We start from the raw sequence: 20,352 nt of genomic DNA, 5'->3' as shown, positions 1-20,352 counted from the left end.
GCTCCCTGGCCTTTTGCTGGCGCTTCACTGCACTGGGTCCTGATGTTGCACAAAATCAGGTCATAGTGTACTATATCTTGATGCTGTACGCAGTCAGAAAACAGTGCAGACCAGAATGGTGAGTACAGACAGTACCAACAGCACTATATTCACCATTCCCTAGTCCCATTGTGTACTAATGAGTGCTTCCATAATGGAAGTGCCCATTAGTATTTGCTTCATAAGATGCAATGCCATTTTCCTCCCACTTTTGGTGGAAAAAGTGAGTTTTATGGAGCGAAAACTATGATACTTATTATCTCAGTCACAGCTGGATGATGTTGATGTTACCTCTGTATTTAACACCATGCCTTTGAGCCAATGTTCAGCCCATTTCTCCTGCTCCTCCTCAATAACAGTTAATTTGAGAACTGGTATATGCATTTATTTTCTGTCTTCACTGATATGATATGTATAGCTGTGTCAGTAATAGTAGTAGTGAAACTTGTTGCTAAGGAGGTGGTTTTGGGGCATTGGTAGCTGTGGTAATAGCAGCACTAAATAAAGAGATGGGAAACAGGGTGAGGGGTGACAAGGAGCCCTTGACAACACAGCCTGAGTAAAGTAGCAGGAATTATGATGCTTGTGCATTGGACTAGACCTGAAAACTTGATTATGGTGACGAGAATGTAATGATGATATCAGAGGAAGAGGATAGTGGTGACAATAAAGAGCAGAGCCAATGTGCAGCCAAAACATCAACAAAACCTGTCAGTTGCACATTTACTTCTACTGTAGTCAGCTCAAGAACAGGTGACACTGCTGCTGCTGTTGGTTAAGGTTCAAAAGTTGTCAGTAGTCAGGATAAGACTGTCTCACCAGTGTGTCAGATCCTCCGTTGGGTTGAAGCTCTGCCAATAATGGACCCCTAATAAAATAGGGCCCTTAAGTCCCTATAAAGGGTGGGCCCTCAAAATAATTGCTTCGGGTGGGCCCAAGAGACTTCAATCCATCGGTGTGGTAGTGGTGGTCGCTGAAATATTGCAAGTGCTGCTGATTCTGGCTCTGCATTGTGGACAAACCATTGCAGTGTTAAAGCTCTTCAAAGAAGATGTAGCCATTCAGGCACAAATGTTGGGTCTATGGCTCTCCTTCAGCACATGAAGTAGCATCACAAGAAAAAGCCATCCCCTCCCATCATTATTCTAGTAGCCAGGCCACATCCACAAGTAGGGCATGGACGTTGTCATCATCATTGTTAACATCATCAGCTACTGCTTTTCCTTCTCTGACTGATTTTCCTCATCCTTTACTCCATCATCAGTCATCCATAATGGAATGTGTAGACTGGAAACAGCAATATGCTACAGCTAATAATACCCCTACATTTCCTACATTGTCTAATATGTTCCATACTTTGCTGTTGCTGCTGGGAACCCTACTCCGCACAGTATAACAAACCTGAAACCTCTCCCAGAAAATTTATACATTTTTATGGCATTTCTAAAAAGCCATTGCTTCTCTTTCCAGAACAATATATATTTTCTTTAAAACAACACCAAATTTGTTGATACTCCGTAAAAAGAGATAATTTTTGGACCATTTGTTAAAAGCACACCATTGGGTTTTTTAGATACAATTGAGTGTATAGACACTAGCAGGCATCTGCCCCTGAAAAGGCATAATTTCGGACCATGTTTTACTGTATATTTTGCCCTATAACACGCACCGGCCCATAAGATGCCCCTAAGTTTTAGAGGAGTACAATAAGAAAAAAAGATTTTTCCTTAGACCTCAGATCAGGCCAGCAATCAGACCCCCAATGTTAATCAGATCTCAGCTCACAGCCCCAGTCAGACCCACAATTTTAATAAGACCCTCAATCAGACCTCAGATCAGACCCCAATAAGACCTTAGATGAGACCCCCTACCATAGATCAGCCCCCTACCATAGATCAGCCCCCCATGCCTCAGATCATCCTACCCATGCCTCATATCAGCCCCCCATACCTCAGATCAGCCCCCCCCATGCTGTCACGGCAAGTGGGGATAAGAGGAAAACCAAGTAAACAAACAGCATCAGGTAAACAGACTAGGCTCCAAAGCTAGGGAGGAGGGAATGGTAACCTCCTAACAATCCCTGAGCCTATTCCTGACTGCTGACAGTATGAGCAAATCCTGATGGGGAACGAACTCATATGCTGGAACCTAAGCCCTGCTGACACTGTAGCAAACCCTAACTTAGGAAGAGGGGAATGAGACAGTCGGTACCTTCCACCGTGAAGACCTAGCAGCAACACAAGCACAAAGGAGAAAACAGGAGGAAAACAAAAAATGTATACATTTTTATGGCATTTCTAAAAAGCCATTGCTTCTCTTTCCAGAACAATATATATTTTCTTTAAAATAACACCAAATTTGTTGATACTCCATAAAAAGAGATACATTTTGGGCCATTTGTTTAAAGCACACCATTGGTTTTTTTAGATACAATTGAGTGTATAGACACTAGCAGGCATCTGCCCCTGAAAAGGCATAGTTTCGGACCATGTTTTATTGTTTGTTTTGCCCTATAACACGCACTGGCCCATAAGATGCCCCTACAAAGGAGAAAACAGGAGGAAAACAGAAAATGTATGCATTTTTATGGCATTTCTAAAAAGCCATTGCTTCTCTTTCCAGAACAATATATATTTTCCAGAACAATTAAGATGAGCAGGAAGTGGAGGATCCAAAAACAACCAGTAAAGAACTCCAGGAGGAAAATATCAACCGCAAAGTCAGCAGTAAGAGGTGGATTTAAATAGAGCCTCTTAAACAGCTAATGAGCATAACCTGTGGAAAGGTAGGATCCAGCCCACAACAACAAACAGAAAGGAAACACAGAAAGACCTGTCAGATAGACTCACGTGCTGCAAGTCTATTCAATCTCCTCAGATCTCTCACAGGGCAGGCAGTGACAGTACCCCCTCCCTTCTACGGGTGACCTCCAGGCACCCAGGACCGACCTTATCTGGGTGAACCCTGTAAAAAGCCTTCAGAAGATGACTAGCACTAACATCAGTCGCCAGAACCCACATTCTTTCTTCTGGCCCGTAACCCTTCCAATGTACGAGGTACTGAAGTGACCCACAAAGAATACGCAAGTTAATTATTCTGGAGATCTGAAACTCCAGATTTCCGTCTACCAAGACAGGAGGAGGTGGCAGCAAGGGAGATGGTTCAGCAGGTTCCACATACTGTAGTTTTTCAACAAAGACCTGGGAAACACAATATGGATCTTCCAAGCCTGCGGAAGTTCAAGACAAAACGCAACCGGATTAATAATGTCAGATATCTTGTAAGGACCAATAGAACTTGGGCCCAATTTCCAAGAAGGTACCTTCAACTTAATGTTCTGAGTGGACAACCACACCAAAACACTCACACACAGGTCGCCCATCTCCTAAATTCAGAGCAATATGACTCTGCAGAATGTTCTCCCTGACTCAAACTATGCTTAGATTCGGCCAGAGAAACCGGTCTGGGTCATCATAAATAAGGCCCAGGGCTCTGAAAAATTAATCCACCGATCGGAGGAATTGGGAACCGATCAGTAGAGAAAAGGCCCAGGACTGAGCATCACCTTTCAGCAGAGATATAATAATCCCCACTATTTGATTTTCGTCCGCACAGGAGAGGGGACGCAGTCGAAAATACAGTTTATAAGATTCTCTAAACCAAACAAAATTATCACTCTCCCCCCAGAAAACCTATCTGGGAGGGCGACTTTAGGTTCAATGCTGCCCGGGTTCCCACTGACGGAACCAGATGCCTGAGAATTCTGAAGCTGTCCAACTGAATTACGGAGGTCAGCTACCTTCAAAGATAATCTCTGCATGGGATCCACCAGTGCTTTAACAGTATCCATATCTGCACAAAGCACGGGAAATAATGACGGTAGGGGCGGTTAATAATGTCGCAGCAAGTGGGGATAAGAGGAACACCAAGTAAACAAATAGCAACAGGTAAACAGACTAGGCCCCAAAGATAGGGAGGAGGGAATGGTAACTTACTAACAATCCCTGAGCCCCTCCCTGACTGCTGACATTATGAGCAAGTCCTGATGGGGAACAAACTCATACGCTGGAACCTAAGCCCTGCTGACACTGTAGCAAACTCTAACTTAGGGAGAGGGGAATGAGACAGCCAGTACCTGTCTCCCTGAGACCTAGCAGCAACAGACGCAGAAAGGAGAAAACAGGAGGACTTAGCTTAAGACGAGCAGGAAGTGGAGGTTCCACAAACAACCAGTAAAGAACTCCAGAAGGAAAATATCAAACGCAAAGTCAGCAGTAAGAGGCAAACTTAAATAGAGCCTCTTAAACAGCTAACAATCAGAACCTGTGGAGAGGTGGGATCCAGCCTACAACAACAAACAGAAAGGAAACACAGAAATACCTGTCAGATAGACTCACATGCTGCAAGTCTATCCGATCTTCTCAGATCTCTCACAGTGACACATGCCTTATATCAGCCCCACATGCCATATATCAGCCCCCGTACAATTTATCAGCCCCAATGCCTTATATCAATCAGCCCCATGCTATTTATCATCTCTCATGCCTCATATCAATCAGCCTTCATGCCATTCATCAGCCCTCATGTCATATATCAATCAGCCCCCGCACCTTATATCACTCAGCCCCCGGGCCTTATATCAATTAGCCATTTATCAGCCCCCATGCCACAGAGCAAATAAAAAAAAACACTTACCTCTCCTGCTCCAGACTCCACCGCTCCTCACCGCCAGCGTTCTCTCTTCTTCCTGACGTGGCTGTGCTTTGATCCGATGTGCACAGAGTCACAAAGCGCCTTCACGCTATGCGCAGCCACAGCACAGCGGTACTAATGAGCGCTTGCATAATGCCCCATAAGACGCAGTGAGATTTTCCCCCCACTTTTTCCCCACTCAAAAAACCTTTGTCCTGCAACCTGTGCTAGAAATAAGCCTTATATAGGCATATTTATGGATAGTAAATGATATCCTGTATGTCTATATTGATAGAGTCTGAACCTAAATGATTTAAAGCAACTATACTTCTGTACTAATACAGACAGATACAGTTTTTTTTTGGTGTATGTTTTTACCATTATGTTCTTGCTTTTGCTTTGACTTATTTAGAACAGGAAGCACAGCTGTCTTGTACTCTTTTCTATTTTATTGTGAAATTTCTGCAAGTACTCTTCACCTCTTCTAGAACTTTCCCCCCTTCTTTGTTGGCAGTAAGGATCATGGGCCCTTTAACAATCACCACAGTTCTGCAAAGATGAGACAATTCTTTTGAGTAGCATTTTATTTTTTTGCAGACTGTACTTCTAAACCTCAAAGCTTTTATCTCTGGGGTTGCGGTCCTCTTCTACCCATAGGCCTTCAAGCACTGCTCTAATGTCCAAATGGTCAGTCTGCCCCTGGTACTGACAGTGGTGTACATAATTGGAAACTTCACTTTGATGTCACATAGGAAACCTAGTGATGCCATTATTGTATTTTCCGATATAGTCAGGATATCATGGACTAGAGAAGTCCAGACAGCTATCTGCTTATATTGCTATTGTAATGGTATATCTATGCCAATATTATGTGGAAATGTGTGAAGGTCCGCAGTTACTGGTAATCCTGTTGATTATGGATCATGTATAAGTGTGTGATTTTATGTAGGGAACACAACCAGACAAAGGGGTTTTCTAGATTTTTTGTTTTTACATTTCTTTCCGTACCTGTGGTACCTGTGGAAACATACATGCCCACCTGTCACACCGCACGTCTTCTTCTTATCAATTCTTTCAGATATTTACTGCAAACTGCAACCATCTGCGCAATGGACCTACATGGACCTAAATCAGGCTATGGTCCTGCACATCTATCTGTGGAGCAGGATATGCTCACTAGGCAGTTTAGATCATAGGTAATGTCTAAGTTCCAGCACATGCTCAATTAGTCCACTACTGAGTGTTGCTGAAGAAGTTTTTCTCATCACATCATAATGGCCACTCCCCCAGACACTGTGATTGGATAAGGGGTATGATTGAGATGGTGTGTCGGGTCGTGGGATTGGATGAAGACAGGGGCATAAACACTTACCAACATGACGTCTCTTGAATTTATTGGTTCTTTCAGGTGTCAACTATGATTTAGAGGTTATTTATACCTTGGTTGTGGCGTTACTTATTTAATGCTGCCCTGAATCAGAAAGTCAGTGACCTCAGTGGCGAGAATGCACACCCCTGCAAGGGCAAAACAAAACACACACACATTAGCCATCAAAGACAGGGAACAGTTTATTTTTAATTCCTTTTTGTCTATCTCACACAAACTGTTTTAATAATGACAATTAAAAGTTATATTTTACTGTGATATAACTATCTGGGTCAAGTTGGTATTTAGTCCGTAAGGCTTTATTGTGTACAGTATTATGTATACAGTTTCTTTATAGTATTGGGCAATAACTGTGGATAAAGATTACTAAAATGCCAAAATTAATTAATATTTTTATATTATAAATATTTTAAGTCAAGTGTTTTCCATTTTTAGCAGTTAATTCATCATAACACTAGATGTTCTTAGGACTAAATAAATTCATGCAGATTATACAAATGCATCTACGTATCCAGTGAGTGTTGTATTCAGCTGTTACAGTGTTAACTTTTAATGCACACACTTAGAGTCTCTATTGACTCTAATTTCATACAAGTAAAAAAATTGCGGCATGCATGTTGCATGGGTGTTTTGACTAGAAACATTGATGTTTTTTCCTCATTTTTCAGTAATTTTTTTCCCATAGGCCAACATTTTTTTTCTGCTTCAAACGAAACGCATGTGCAGCATTTTAATGCCATTTTTGCATGTAATTTTTTAACAATGATTTTTCCTTTACAACTGTACAGAAGGAGTGTAATTACAGGGAGGCCACATACTTTCTTCTAGTAAAATCCTAGACATGAAAAAATGCCATTATAAAAAACTCCAAGTGCTAAAAAAACACAATGGTCAAAAAATTCATAATGCATAAAAAACTATTTAAAGAAACACTGATCAATTCAGATGTGCTTTTTTAGGGCTTTTTTTTTGTCCCAAAAATGCCAGGACATCATCACCTGTGTTTGGAAGAACCCTAATATACAAACTGTAATCCCAGTTGTTAACAAATAGACTACAGCTAGTCCAGCAAAAAACAAGCTCTTGTATATCTCTGCCAATACAAAACAAAAGAATGTTCATAATACTGCAATGAAATATGAAAATCTAGTTTAATCTTGAATCCCAAAATGGCTTGGTCTTAAAAGTTACTAGTTAAGGATGTATAATTTTGTTAACATTTGCAGTATCAAAGTTGGTGTTACTTTTGCAGATTGATCAATTCCTGTTATGGATTTTACTTGTAAATTGTGCTGAGCGCTGATTAATAGAAATGTATGTTTATTACACTGTGTCAAACTAATTGAAATATTTGTCTGCAGTGACATTAGTAATCAATGCTATTTTATTACAGCATGAAAGAAGCTGGATTAAGCTACAAGTACTGGAGAGGTGTCCCTCTTTCTTCCAGTTGCAAACAGTGTCCAGCAGCTTATTCCAATCCTGTATGTGGATCTGATGGCCATTCATATTTATCTAAGGTACGAAATCAATTATCATACATGTTAATGCCATGCCAAGTATTTGAGAACAATTTTCATGAAAGTTCATGGTTTGTCTTAAAGTTAGTCCATCACCAGCGACCTACCTGTCCAACTAAGGGCATAGACACATTGCTTTAGTTTACCTGATTCTCAAGTTATGATCATTTTTATTAATATGCAAACAAGGGCATTATGGTTGCTCTCGTTGCCCCAAAGCTTTTTTCCTCTCTGTGGCCAGCTCCTAGCTGATTTGATTGACAGAGCCAGGCAGTGGTGATGTAATCTCCCCTGACTCTGTGTTCTTGAACATACACTGTTAATTTACATATCAGCACATGCACAGTACAGCCCTGAGTCTCGGCAGGGCAAAAAACAAGTGCACTGCACATGCGTTGATGACCCATATAAATCTGATATTGATGGCCTTTTCTTAGGAGAGGTTATCAGTATCTGTAGTCCAGATAACCCCTTTAAAAGGGTTGTATCATCTCAAGCATTGGTGGCCTATCACTAGGACCAGGGGTGGGACCCGCAACTTTCTCTAAAATGGAGCCTTCAAAGTGAAAGCAGCCTCTCTCCATTACCTTGTATGGGAGTGTCAACATTTTTTGGAAGCCTCATAGAAATGAATAGGAAGTACAACACACAAGCATTCACTTTTATGGGGCTTACGGAAATAGCCAAGACAGCACTCAGCTATTATCCTTCACTTTGCAGGCTCTGTTCTAGAGATAGGTGCAGGTCCCAGGGGTCCCACACTTATCAGACACTAGTGGCATATGCTAGTGATATTTCCCCAGTGCTTGAGATGATACAAACCCCTTTAAAGAGAGTCCATCAGCACTTTTCACGAGGCTAATCTGCTGAAATCACTAGGTAGCTACTGAGAAGAGCAGTACAAATGTACCTTTTGTAGGGCTCTTCTTATCAGGAGTAGTGAGACTATGAACTTTTATTTTCCCAGATTCTGCTCTCTCATATGCCCAGGATGGGACTTCACTGTGAAGAGCACTCTGCAATCTAGTTGAATGCAACAGCTCTCACTTGCAGATCAAAGAAGAGGGGCTGTAAAAAAGTTTAATGCAGAGAGCACTTCACAATTAAGCTCCACATCCAGAGCACTTCAGGGACCAGAAGCTGGCTGAATAAAAGTTCATAGTCTCACTACTCCAGATGAAAAGCGGAGAAAAGCTCCACAAAAGATACGTTTGTACAGCTCTCCCCAGCTCCTATCTAGTACAGCATGGCCAAAGATTCCCAGCATAGGACATTTCACCACAGAATATCGTCACAATAATGTAATTTATTTGCTTTGTAGTCAGTAACTTTGTTAAAGCGGTTGTCTCACCTCAGTAATTAATATTTAATCTGTTCCTTATAGTCCTAGGATCCTTTCTTCCTTGTAGTTCATTTTTATGTTATACCAGTGTTGCTTTGTCTTCTCCTGCAAAGAGCCCCAAATTTCATGCTCATTTCTAGAGGTTAATGCCACCACTGTAATTTTCTCAGTGGTGGCCATGCAGCTCAGCCAGCTGCTCTGTTGGCCAGGTTTCAAAAGAGCAAGCGCGCACATATTGTTGTGCATGTGCAGTCATTTCCACCGCCGCCTCGTCAGTGCTCAGCTCCACCCCCAACAAGCAGGGAATCAAAGCCCTCTAAGCCACAACGGAGCGTGAAACTAACTAGGTGAGACAACCCCTTTAATTTGTTAATTAATTACCATGATATGAGATGCACTGAAAAAAAGGATTAAAGTTCAGTGCATCTTTTAGTGTGAAGTTACTTTTAAATACATCTTTTTCTGGCATCTACTAGGTGGCAGGCACATGCAGGACGGGTTAAATATGGCCATATAGTGGTTGGGAAGGTGTTCTGAAACAGTTCTAATCTCTATCTGTGTTGGGGATCTGGTTGGGTCAGCTATCCTTCTTCTGCATTCTGTCAGCAATGTGGTGGCCTAGGTGATGGGGGTCAAGCCCTCAGGCCAGCAATGCAGAGGCTGGGTCACTAGAGTCTCTGCTAATTAACTGAACTAAGTTTCATTCCTGATCTTGGCTCCATTGTTTACCATTGAATTGTAGTTGTAACCCTGTTACCTCTAGGACTGTGCAATTCAAGGGGTTAGAAATGTAGTACTTATCATATATTTCTGCTGGGATCACCAGTAAGAGGATCACAGTCTCTCCAGTGTGCTGAACTTCTGAATGTGCAGCTGAATCCACAGGATTTTACCACAGTTGACAAATGGTCCACATGTAATCCATACTATCCAAGAGAATACATGACACAGGCTGCGGACATAGTGAAATACCACCAGGATATGCACTCCACACAAGTTATTTATTATTCTCACAGAATTAAAAAAGAGATCAAATGCATTACATATGTCTGAGGTACACACCCAACTCAAAAATTGAGACTTATGTGATGTGTTTGATCTATTTTTTTTTTATTCTGAGTATACTAAATAACTTGCGTGAAGTGGGTATCCTATACACTTGAATAGGAAGGAGCCATTCTATAGAAGTGAATGGGATGGGTTCTTGTAATTACACCTGTCACCGCCGCGATGTCGATGACGAGCAGGTAAACGATGAAGAGAAGGCTGCACCTGCACTAGTGCAGCCTTCTCTTCAAACTGCTGATCGGGAGGGGTGCAGAGTATCAAGCCCCCACCATCTGATAGTAATGACCTATTAAAATTCCAGAAAATCCCTTTAATGAATTAATACTGAAAAACAAAATACAATTAATCCACTATTTTCTGTGTTTTTCCCACAATCTTCTATGGTTGCCTGTGTACATACTGCAACTATAGGAAGCAGCCTTTACTGTAAATTTGTTCTGTGCTCCCTATTATTTAGCCAGATGAGCTACATAGAAGGAGAGAACAAATATAATAGTATCAGTGTATAAATGCCACTTCTTTAATATACACATATACCTTCTTCATTATTGTAAAGACCACTATTTGGTTGGACACTAAAACTTAGTAACATCTATATGGTAATTAATTAACTAACTAATTAATTAATTAATACTTAGTGTAATTAGAGTAATTGCTACAGAGGTGGCTGGCAGCCACTGATGCTCAACTCACCAGTCCCAGCTTTCTGTGTCCCGGTGATGTGGATCTGCTACCTGTTTCTCCTGTTCTGACAGGCACAGCTACCAAGGTAGCTCTGTCCCTCCATGCAGGCTTCGACTTGTTTGCCGTCATGGTCTCTCCTTTTCTGCCCATAGGGCAAGTGTGCATGTTCCCTCTGCTCTTAAAAGGCCAGCGCTCATGGACCCTACTCTGCTCCAAACAATGGCTAGCTTCCTCAGTGCATTTAAGGCATTGATCCCTGTGTAAGGATGTTCAAGCAATAGGTTCTCTAGTTTTCTAGTTCTTGCAAAAATGTGGTATTTTCTTTTCTGCCACTGTGCGTTTCCTGGATTTTGACTCTCCACTGCCTGACCTGACCTGTGTCTGACTTCATATAAACCCTCCACTGCCTACCCTGACCTTCAACCGTTTACTTTATTGCATGTACTCTCCCTGCCCTGACCTTGGCCTGTTCCTGACTACAATTTTGCCTGTTCCCTCGGTGCCCTGCATCGGTGTCTCTGATCCCTGTGAGTCCGCTGTCACTTATACAAAGACTGAGCCAGGAGGAACTGGCCTGGTGATTCCCCTGCCACAAAGTTCAGATCCCTGTAAAGGAGTTAAATGGTGAAAAACAATATAATGCCCTCAGGAGTAGTCCAAAGTCAAATAAGTTGATTGACACTGTGGTGAAACACTGACTGCCATAACAGTAATCATCTTCCATGGTGCTGCTCCAGAGCTGCCATCAGGGCAGTGCAGATTACGCTGTAGTCAAGGGTCTACACTATTAAGTGTACATACATTCTCGCACAATTACACTACCAAATGTATGGACCTAATTTGATATGTGATAATATGATATATTTTACAAAGGCTCCATTGAGAGAGCTGAAATGCTGCATTGCTGTTGGGTGTAATAAAAATTCACCTTTTCACTTGAAGACTGGAGTGCTGCCTTGATTTTTGTGTTTCAATTCATCATTCCATGTCCAGGAACCATTGTGGGATTTGCACCTGGCATACCTAGAGAGTGCTGCTGTTACTTTTTCTTTAATATATATATGTACAAGGAATCATTGTGGATGATAGGTACGTGTCACCGAGGTTCCTGGCTTCGGTGGAGTAAGAGCTGGTTTTCATGTGTCAGCAGCAGTTGCTGTTTGACACCTTAATACTTAGTATGGCTGTAATAGCTGATCCGGGACGGCTCTTACTGGGAGTAGTCAAGGGGCTGGGTGGGTGACTACTCCCCATGTTCTAGGCCGGGTTTTGCCAGGCATAAAAACCAGCCAGCACTGCCAGGTGGAGAGGATTACCTCCATCTGACAGTGCAGCTCATAAGGCCTGTGTGCTGTGATCTGAGCGCTGTGTTGGGATCTGCAGCTTGAGCCGGGCTGGAGGGCTCAGACCCCTGTGAGGGTGAACATTTCGCCTAACGCCTGCCTGTGGACTTGACAAAGCAGAACTTCCAATAGGGTGGGAAGTAACACCCAGGTGGAAAGGTGACTGTTTTGTATATGAACCTTTCATGTGTGTGAACGATCACCAAGCAATTTGCGTTTTGGTTTTTGCTTTCACGTGTGAATAAAGACTGATGTTTTGAACCAAGAACTTGTACTTTGCCTCTGTGCTGCACCCGCTAATCCAAACTACCAGAGCGAATCCCCACAATGTACAGGGTGGGCCATTAATATGGATACACTTTAATAAAATGGGAATGGTTGGTGATATTAACTTCCTGTTTGTGGCACATTAGTATATGTGAGGGGGGAAACTTTTCAAGATGGGTGGTGACCATGGCGGCCATTTTGAAGTCAGCCATTTTGAATCCAACTTTAGTTTTTTCAATAGGAAGAGTGTCATGTGACTGGTTCTAACGTAACTTTATTCTTTCATGAGTTATTTACACATTTCTGACCACTTATAAAATGTGTTCAATGTGCTGCCCATTGTGTTGGATTGTCAATGCAACCCTCTTCTCCTACTCTTCACACACTGATAGCAACACCGCAGGAGAAATGCTTGCACAGGCTTCCAGTATCCGTAGTTTCAGGTGCTGCACATCTCGTATCTTCACAGCATAGACAATTGCCTTCAGATGACACCAAAGATAAAAGTCTAAGGGGGTCAGATCGGGAGACCTTGGGGGCCATTTAACTGGCCCACGACGACCAATCCACTTTCCAGGAAACTGTTCATCAAGGAATGCTCGGACCTGACACCCATAATGTGGTGGTGCACCATCTTGCTGGAAAAACTCAGGGAACGTGCCAGCTTCAGTGAATAAAGAGGGAAACACATCATCTAAAGTTGGATTCAAAATGTCCGTCTTCAAAATGGCCGCCATGGTCACCACCCATCTTGAAAAGTTTCCCCCCTTACATATACTAATGTGCCACAAACAGGAAGTTAATATCACCAACCATTCCCATTTTATTAAGGTGTATCCTTATAAATGGCCCACCCTGTAGATATATATATATATATATATATATATATATATGTCATCATCAGTATCGGATTGGTGGGGCTCATCCATGGATGTGCAGTACACTTGTTTTTGGCTCTGCCGAGATTTGGAGCTGTATTGTGCACGAGCCGATATGCCCCCCAACCGAATATGCATCAAACAGCCAAAGAAAGCCTTGACTAGATTACTCTATTGGGCCAATATATTTTAAATGCTAACCAATGGGTTTAAAGCAGCAAATGATACATAAGGATAGAAATACAAAACAGAAAATAAATTTTACTTATCAGCAAAGAGACCTATACTAATAAAGTTCTTCTTACACATGCGCCATTGATTCATATATTGGCACACGCACAATACAGACCCAAATCTCGACAGGGCCAAAAACAAGTGTACTGCACATCCATGGATGACCCCCCACCAATTCAAAACTGATGACCTATCTTGAGAATAGGTTATTGATATCTGTCACCCAGAGAACCCCCTTAATAGAGAGTCTGTCAAAGCTCTTGATCAGGCTGAACTGCTGAAGGCACCACGAAGGGACGTAGAGAGAATGTACAGCTATATTTTATAGCATGCAAATGGAATATATTCAATACATTAAACTAATAATGGACGTAACGAATTCAGTAGCAGGACTATAAATAGGAGAATGCTGTGAACATCTGCTTAATATTGCACATAAAAATCAACAGTATACAGATCATATACTGTATGTAAATATCTGTTCACAATCTCATTTTGCAATAGATACATATGGTATCTAATAGTAATATAATACTGGACTACCTAAATTACCACATTATATAATGGCCAAATAAAGCAGAAGGACTAAACAAAGCTTTGTAAACTGTTTTGTTCACAATGTTTTGGAACACAACCTTTCCATCGGTATGTGCAGTAGAATGTGAACACATCGACGGCTGTGAGACGGGCATTCCATATGGCTGTTTTTGATACGCTGTGATCCTACAGCTGTGCTGTTATTCTTATTTAGAAAACATTTGAGGCTTTTATTTATAACAGTTGCCTAAAAGAAAGTTTTCTTCTCACTTCTCACGCAAGAGAGAAAGTAGAACTGATTTTTCTGAAGGCTACATTTTAGCAACAATTTGAAAGACTCCAGCAAACAGATGGCATTAGAAGAAAATTGACTCTGCCTTGTAACTTCAGCTCTTGCATTATGATGTTTTCTTGGACTATAAAGCGGCATCTATGAATATATGTTTGTAAATGTTGTTAATCATATGATATAATATTACAGTTTCCAGGTAAATTATGCTTGATATATTTGTTAGCTTTTGTAAATGTAAAATGCTTTCATTGACACGTAAATGACTAGGTTGCAGGAAAAATTCATCCTTAACCACTTCACGACCACCCACTGACTATAAACGTCCTATGGAAGGTTGTTTAATCGTGCAGCTGCTGTGCTGGGGGAACCTGCTGTCAGTGACAGCAGGGCACCACAGAGAGAAGCCAAGGACAGTTCCTAGCATTTTTAATTATTACTTCTTTACACATACTATTCATTTCATTATATGTTCTCTAATCTTAATAAGAAAGTTTTATGTTTGTGTAATGCAACAGTGTTACCCCCGTGTCCAGCATCTAGGCTGGCTCTTCTACTTCTCCTGCCTGCACCAGATGCCACTCAAGCCCCAGTGCACTGTGGTACTGTATTACCAAGGCAGTCAGCACCTAAAGATGATTTCCATAGTGACCAGTTTAAAGCTACTTTGTGGTCTGTAAACATTGCCTTTTAGGTGTGATATGCTTGTGTCTCTGTTGAGCCCAAGCTCTGTTTCTTGAGTGACTTATTGTTCCTGACTCTCTGACCTGCTTATTACTCTGGATTGCTAAGGTTACTTTCACATCTGTGTTTTCCCTTCAGGTTTTGAGACCCGGCAGAGGATCTCAAAAGCAAAGGAAAACGCTTCAGTTTTGTCCCTATTCATTGTCAATGGGGAACAAACCGGAACGGCGTGCACCAGAATTAATTTTGGTCCGGTTCATTGGATTCTGTGGTCGGACACAAAAAAGCAGCAAACTACGTTTTGTGTCTGGTTTGCGAAACTGAATAAGCTGCATCCGGCACCAAAAACAATGTAAGCCAATGGTGCTGGATCTAGTTTTTCTGGACAGGTAAAAAACGGATCTGACACTATTGACTTACAATGTTGTTAGTGCCGGATCCGATTTGTTCAGTTTTAGAATTAAATTGAACTGAAGCGTTTTCCTCTGGTTTTGAGATCCTCTGCCAGATCTCAAAACCTGAAAGGAAAATGTATATGTGAAAGTAACCTGAGACCTGTTTCACAGCTTTGATGCTGCCTTGTACAAATTCTTGTTACTATCTCTGTCCTTGGTTTGCTGATAGTTGTGGTTCTATAGCTCTGATCCTAGCTTGCTTTGGACTTTGTTATTCTCATCACCCCTGGTACATCTTCTGACCTCCTGTTAACATATTCTTACTGTAGATTTGAGAGTACTCTGGTTGAGTGTAACCACCATCCATCAGAAATTACTCTGCGTTAGTGTAGCATGAAGATTCACTGCAAAGAAGTCCATCCCTCTTTGCAGCAAAGATGCTGTGTCTTAGGGTGGAGTTTTTCCAGCAGGGCTTCAGGAAAGCTTGGATCTGTGATGTTCAGGCTGAGAGGGGAAGGAGAAGCAGAGGCCTGATGCTATAGACCGGGGTGGCCAACCTTACAGACACAAAAAGTTTTCACACTGTGTTCATCAGGACGTCGTGGAGAGTAAGCTGGAGCTGCAAAGTAGCAACAGTGCCCAATCAGGAAAAGAGATCTGAGTATAGGGTGGAGAGTGAGCCGGTCTGACTGCTTCTCGGCTCCACAGCTAGAGCCGCACTTGAAGAAGCAAAGAGCCGCATGCAGCTCAAGAGCCGCAGGTTGGCCACCGCTGTGTCATGATCTGGTGGTAGTTGACCGTGACACTTTAGCCGTGCATGCTTGTTGCCGGTGGCAACGTTTAGTTTTTAGCATGTTTACACAATTCCCCTTTAAGGTTGTTGTCCATTCCCATTCTAGTGGGTATGGGATTAAAGTGTGAGCTAGGTGGAGCTGGGTGTGGGCTCTTATAGCACTTGGGCTTTGAGCCTGATGTTAGTGGGATGTCAGCTTCTTGTAGGGCTGAAGTTATGCTGCCAACCTGGACCTTACCATCTGTCCAGTTTGACGGCCACCTTGTTGAACATAGATTGTCATCCCTTATGTATCCTACATGTTTCCTACCTTACCTGTGCTGATGTTTTGTGTGGGTTTATGTTCAGAGTGTGGTGTACATCTTGTTGTAGTTTCATGTCTGGTCTTTTGGTGTTGTTCGTCCAGCATGTATGTAAGGCATTTCCCTGTGTGTTGTGCCTCCGGTGAGGGGGCTCCTGGGTACCTTGAAAGGGGGAACCGCATTGACCACCTGCCTGTAGAAGTGGGCTCCAGGGTTTCCCAGAGGGGAAACCACTAGTCAGTAGTTGTTTCATCCAGTTGTTGTGGCAGATAAATGCTGTTGTTCCTGTGTGTGTTGTTTGCACTGGGTGCTTCCCTGCCAATCTGGTTTATGCTACTGTCTGCTCCTTTCTTGTTGCTAGGCCTGCTGGAGACTCCGGTTCATCCTAGCCATGACATTATTACTAGGGATCTCTAGGGTTAGTAGGGCCCAAGGTTTTGGGTATGAGCCCTCCCACCATAAGGGTTCACTCATACAGTTAGGAGGTCAGGGCTAGGATTTAGGGATGTGTTAGAAGGTGTCCATGTCCCTTTATTCCTGTTTCCAGGCCTAGTGGCATATCCCGCCAACCTATATTGTAACTCCCCACCCTGACACCCTGCTATAGACACTCCTCGTGAAACTTGCATCAAGATGTAAGCACAGGGTTCAGGTTACAGATTACAATTATGCTATAGGAGTCAAAATGAACTCAGAACTTCATCATTTGATTTATATAATGCAGGAAGTTTTAATGCTGGTGTTTTTTGTGTAACTGGAAAATCCCTTTAACATTTTATCGAACTATGATTTATTCTTCCCCTGGAGCTGGGAATCTGCCCTTGGTAACCATTCCTATTGATTAGTATTTTTGTACCCAGTTTCTGAGCAACAATGCTTTTTTACTTGCTTCATCTTGGGATGGGGTGAGCATCCCAACAAAAAATTACATTTGGTCATTTCATTACTAATTGATGTGTTTTGGACAGTTGTTTCCAAAAGATATTTACAAATATTGCCTAGTTTTTGGAGCATTATATTAACATGTTTATGAAGCAATTTTATATTATAGCGATAGGGAGTTGAAGGTATCATTTTACAGAGCAGCATAAGCTGAGCTGATTGATATATAGTGATATATAGTTTTATGGAAAAAGATTCTTAGGAAATCTGTCACCAAAAATGTTATCTGCCTGTTGAAACTAGATATCAACTCATAGCCTTTTTTGTAAAATTTTTAATTTTCTGATTGCAGATTTAGTCATTCTATTTGCTGAACATAATGATGGGAGCAGCCATCTTGCCTAGGCTGTTTTTAACAGCATTTCAAAACCATTATGAAAATTGCTTTACAACGGTTCCATGTGCCATAGACACAATGGACTGTTCTATGGGAGTGTTTTCTAGACATACTCTGTGCCGAGGTCATTGTAAAAGAAAAGATCTGATAGGCCTTGGCAATTACCTATTGTGAATGATGAATCCTGTCTCATCTATACTCAGAGTTGATATCATTATAGGCAGGATTAGAATGACAAATAAGCAGGTAATTGCAGTAAAGTGATCTATACAGACCAAGAAATGGCAAACTATTATTAGGCTTAGTGGCCAGTGTGTAAACTGCAGGATTTTATGGTTTTTGTTTAAATACAGATATTGACATGGAAAATTAAAAATAACTTAAAAACATGATGTCACACTCTCTTTAAATTGCTGCTCATTCTGGGTTTTAACTCAAGGAGGTGGTCATTAGAGATGAGCTGAATTTTTTGGGAAAAAGTTGGTTCGATCCGAATATATTTGCTGCAATTTTCATTAAAAAAACAGCTATTTCCTGGCTGCAGAGAGCCTTTATAGTGGTGTAAAACAGCTTTGGTAATGAAATAATACTGTGAGTCAGCATGACATGCAGATGACAGGCGTCGCTCTTAGAATCACTGCACACTTCACTTATTTGGGCAGTCTCGGGGGCAAAAATGACCAAATAACTCAAGTATGAACTCAGACTTCCAGGTCGATGTTATTGCCAAGAAGAAGCGCACTAATTTTACATTGTCGTCATCTGATTCCACATAGATGTCAACAGAACTACAGTAGGGTTGAGAAAACCCGAACTTTAGGATTTTTGGACCCCGGACCCGAACCCAAACTTTTAAGTAAAAGTTTGGGTTTGGTGTTCGGCGCTTTCTTGGCGCTTTTTGAAAGGCTGCAGAGCAGCCAATCAACAAGCGGTTAACTGTCTGACCTTAGAAGCCATCACAGCCATACCTACTAATGGCATGGCTGTGATTGGCCAGTGTAGCATGTGACCCAGCCTCTATATAAGCTGGAGTCACGTAGCGCTGCACGTCATTTTTTGGCAATATACAACATCTGGATTAATCTAGAAATACACCTATCATTTTCTGGGGTTTTAAAAACACACTTTTTTGTCAAAAAACACTATTTTCAGGAAGTGCAGCATCAGCACGTGTGAAATTACAGGCTTATATACTGCTGTCAAATTCAGTTGTTAAACAAACACTTGTTTGGGCAAAAAAAATTTAGTTGGCAGCCTTTGATGCAGATGTCATTGTGAGATACACCCTAATACATTTGGGTTACTCTCAGAGATTTGAAATACTGCCATTTGGTGCACCAATCTTTAATTCAGGCCTACTGTGGGTCAGGCCGTGTAAAATACACCCTGTATATATAGGGCTTATATTCTTTCATTAATAAAACACCCTTTTTGGGTCAAAATACACAATATTTCAGGCCTTGCAGCATTAGCACGTTTGAAATTACTGGGTTATATACTGCTGCCATATTGAGTAAAACAAACACCCATTTGGGCAAAAAAAGTTTATTTGGCAGCCTTTGCTGCATATGTCATTGTGAGATACACCCTTAATACATTTGGGTGCACCAATCTTTAATTCAGGCCTACTGTGGATCAGGCCTTGTGAGATACGCCCTTTCCATACAGGGGTTTGATTCAGGCATTTACAATACAGCCATTTTGGGCAAAGAAATCTTTAATTGAGGCCTACAGTGGGTCAGGCCATGTGAGATACACTCTTTAAATACAGGGGTTTGATTCAGGCATTTGAAATTCAGCCATTTTGGCCAAAAAAATCTTTAATTCAGGCCTAGTCTGGTTCAGGCCGTGTGAGATACACCCTTTACATACTGGAGTTTGATTCAGGCATTTGAAATACAGCCATTTTGGGCAAATACATTTTTAATTGAGGCCTACAGTGGGTCAGGCTGTTTGAGATACACCCTTTACATACAGGGGTTTGATTTAGGCATTTGAAATACAGACATTTTGGGCAAAGAAATCTTTAATTCAGGCCTACAGTGGGTCAGGCCGTGTGAGATACATCCTTTAAATACAGGGGTTTGATTCAGGCATTTGAAATACAGCCATTTTGGGCAAATAAATCTTTAATTGAGGCCTAGTATGGTCCAGGCCGTGTGAGATACACCCTTTACATACAGGGGTTGGATTCAGGCATTTGAAATACAGCCATCTTGGGCAAAGAAATCTTTAATTGAGGCCTACAGTGGGTCAGGCCGTGTGAGATACACCTTTTAAATAAAGGGGTTTGATTCAGGCATTTGAAATACAGCCATTTTGGGCAAAGAAATCTTTAATTCAGGCCTACAGTGGGTCAGGCCGTGTGAGATACACCTTTTAAATGAAGGGGTTTGATTCAGGCATTTGAAATACAGCTATTTTGGGCAAAGAAATCTTTAATTCAGGCCTAGTTTGGTTCAGGCCATGTGAGATACACCCTTTACATACAGGGGGTTGATTCAGGCATTTGAAATACAGACATTTTGGGCAAAGAAATCTTTAATTCAGGCCTACAGTGGGTCAGGCCGTGTGAGATACACCCTTTGCATACAGGGGTTTGATTTAGGCATTTGAAAT

At 41.7% G+C, this 20,352-nt stretch overlaps 1 protein-coding gene across 2 annotated transcripts in view; it reads left to right on the top strand.

Moving 5' to 3' along the window:
* SPOCK3 (SPARC (osteonectin), cwcv and kazal like domains proteoglycan 3) overlaps positions 1-20,352 on the top strand; it is a 489,251-nt gene that overhangs the window by 351,236 nt on the left and 117,663 nt on the right. For both annotated transcript variants that reach the window (XM_044285920.1, XM_044285986.1), the window contains exon 5: positions 7,512-7,638. In XM_044285920.1, the coding sequence (XP_044141855.1) occupies positions 7,512-7,638 (127 nt within the window). The remainder of the gene's footprint in view (positions 1-7,511; positions 7,639-20,352) is intronic.

The sequence above is a fragment of the Bufo gargarizans genome, chromosome 1 (genome assembly GCF_014858855.1).
Source record: "Bufo gargarizans isolate SCDJY-AF-19 chromosome 1, ASM1485885v1, whole genome shotgun sequence".
NCBI lineage: Eukaryota > Metazoa > Chordata > Amphibia > Anura > Bufonidae > Bufo > Bufo gargarizans.
The sequence above is the reverse complement of the archived record's forward strand: the minus strand, read 5'-3'. Positions and strand labels throughout refer to the sequence as shown.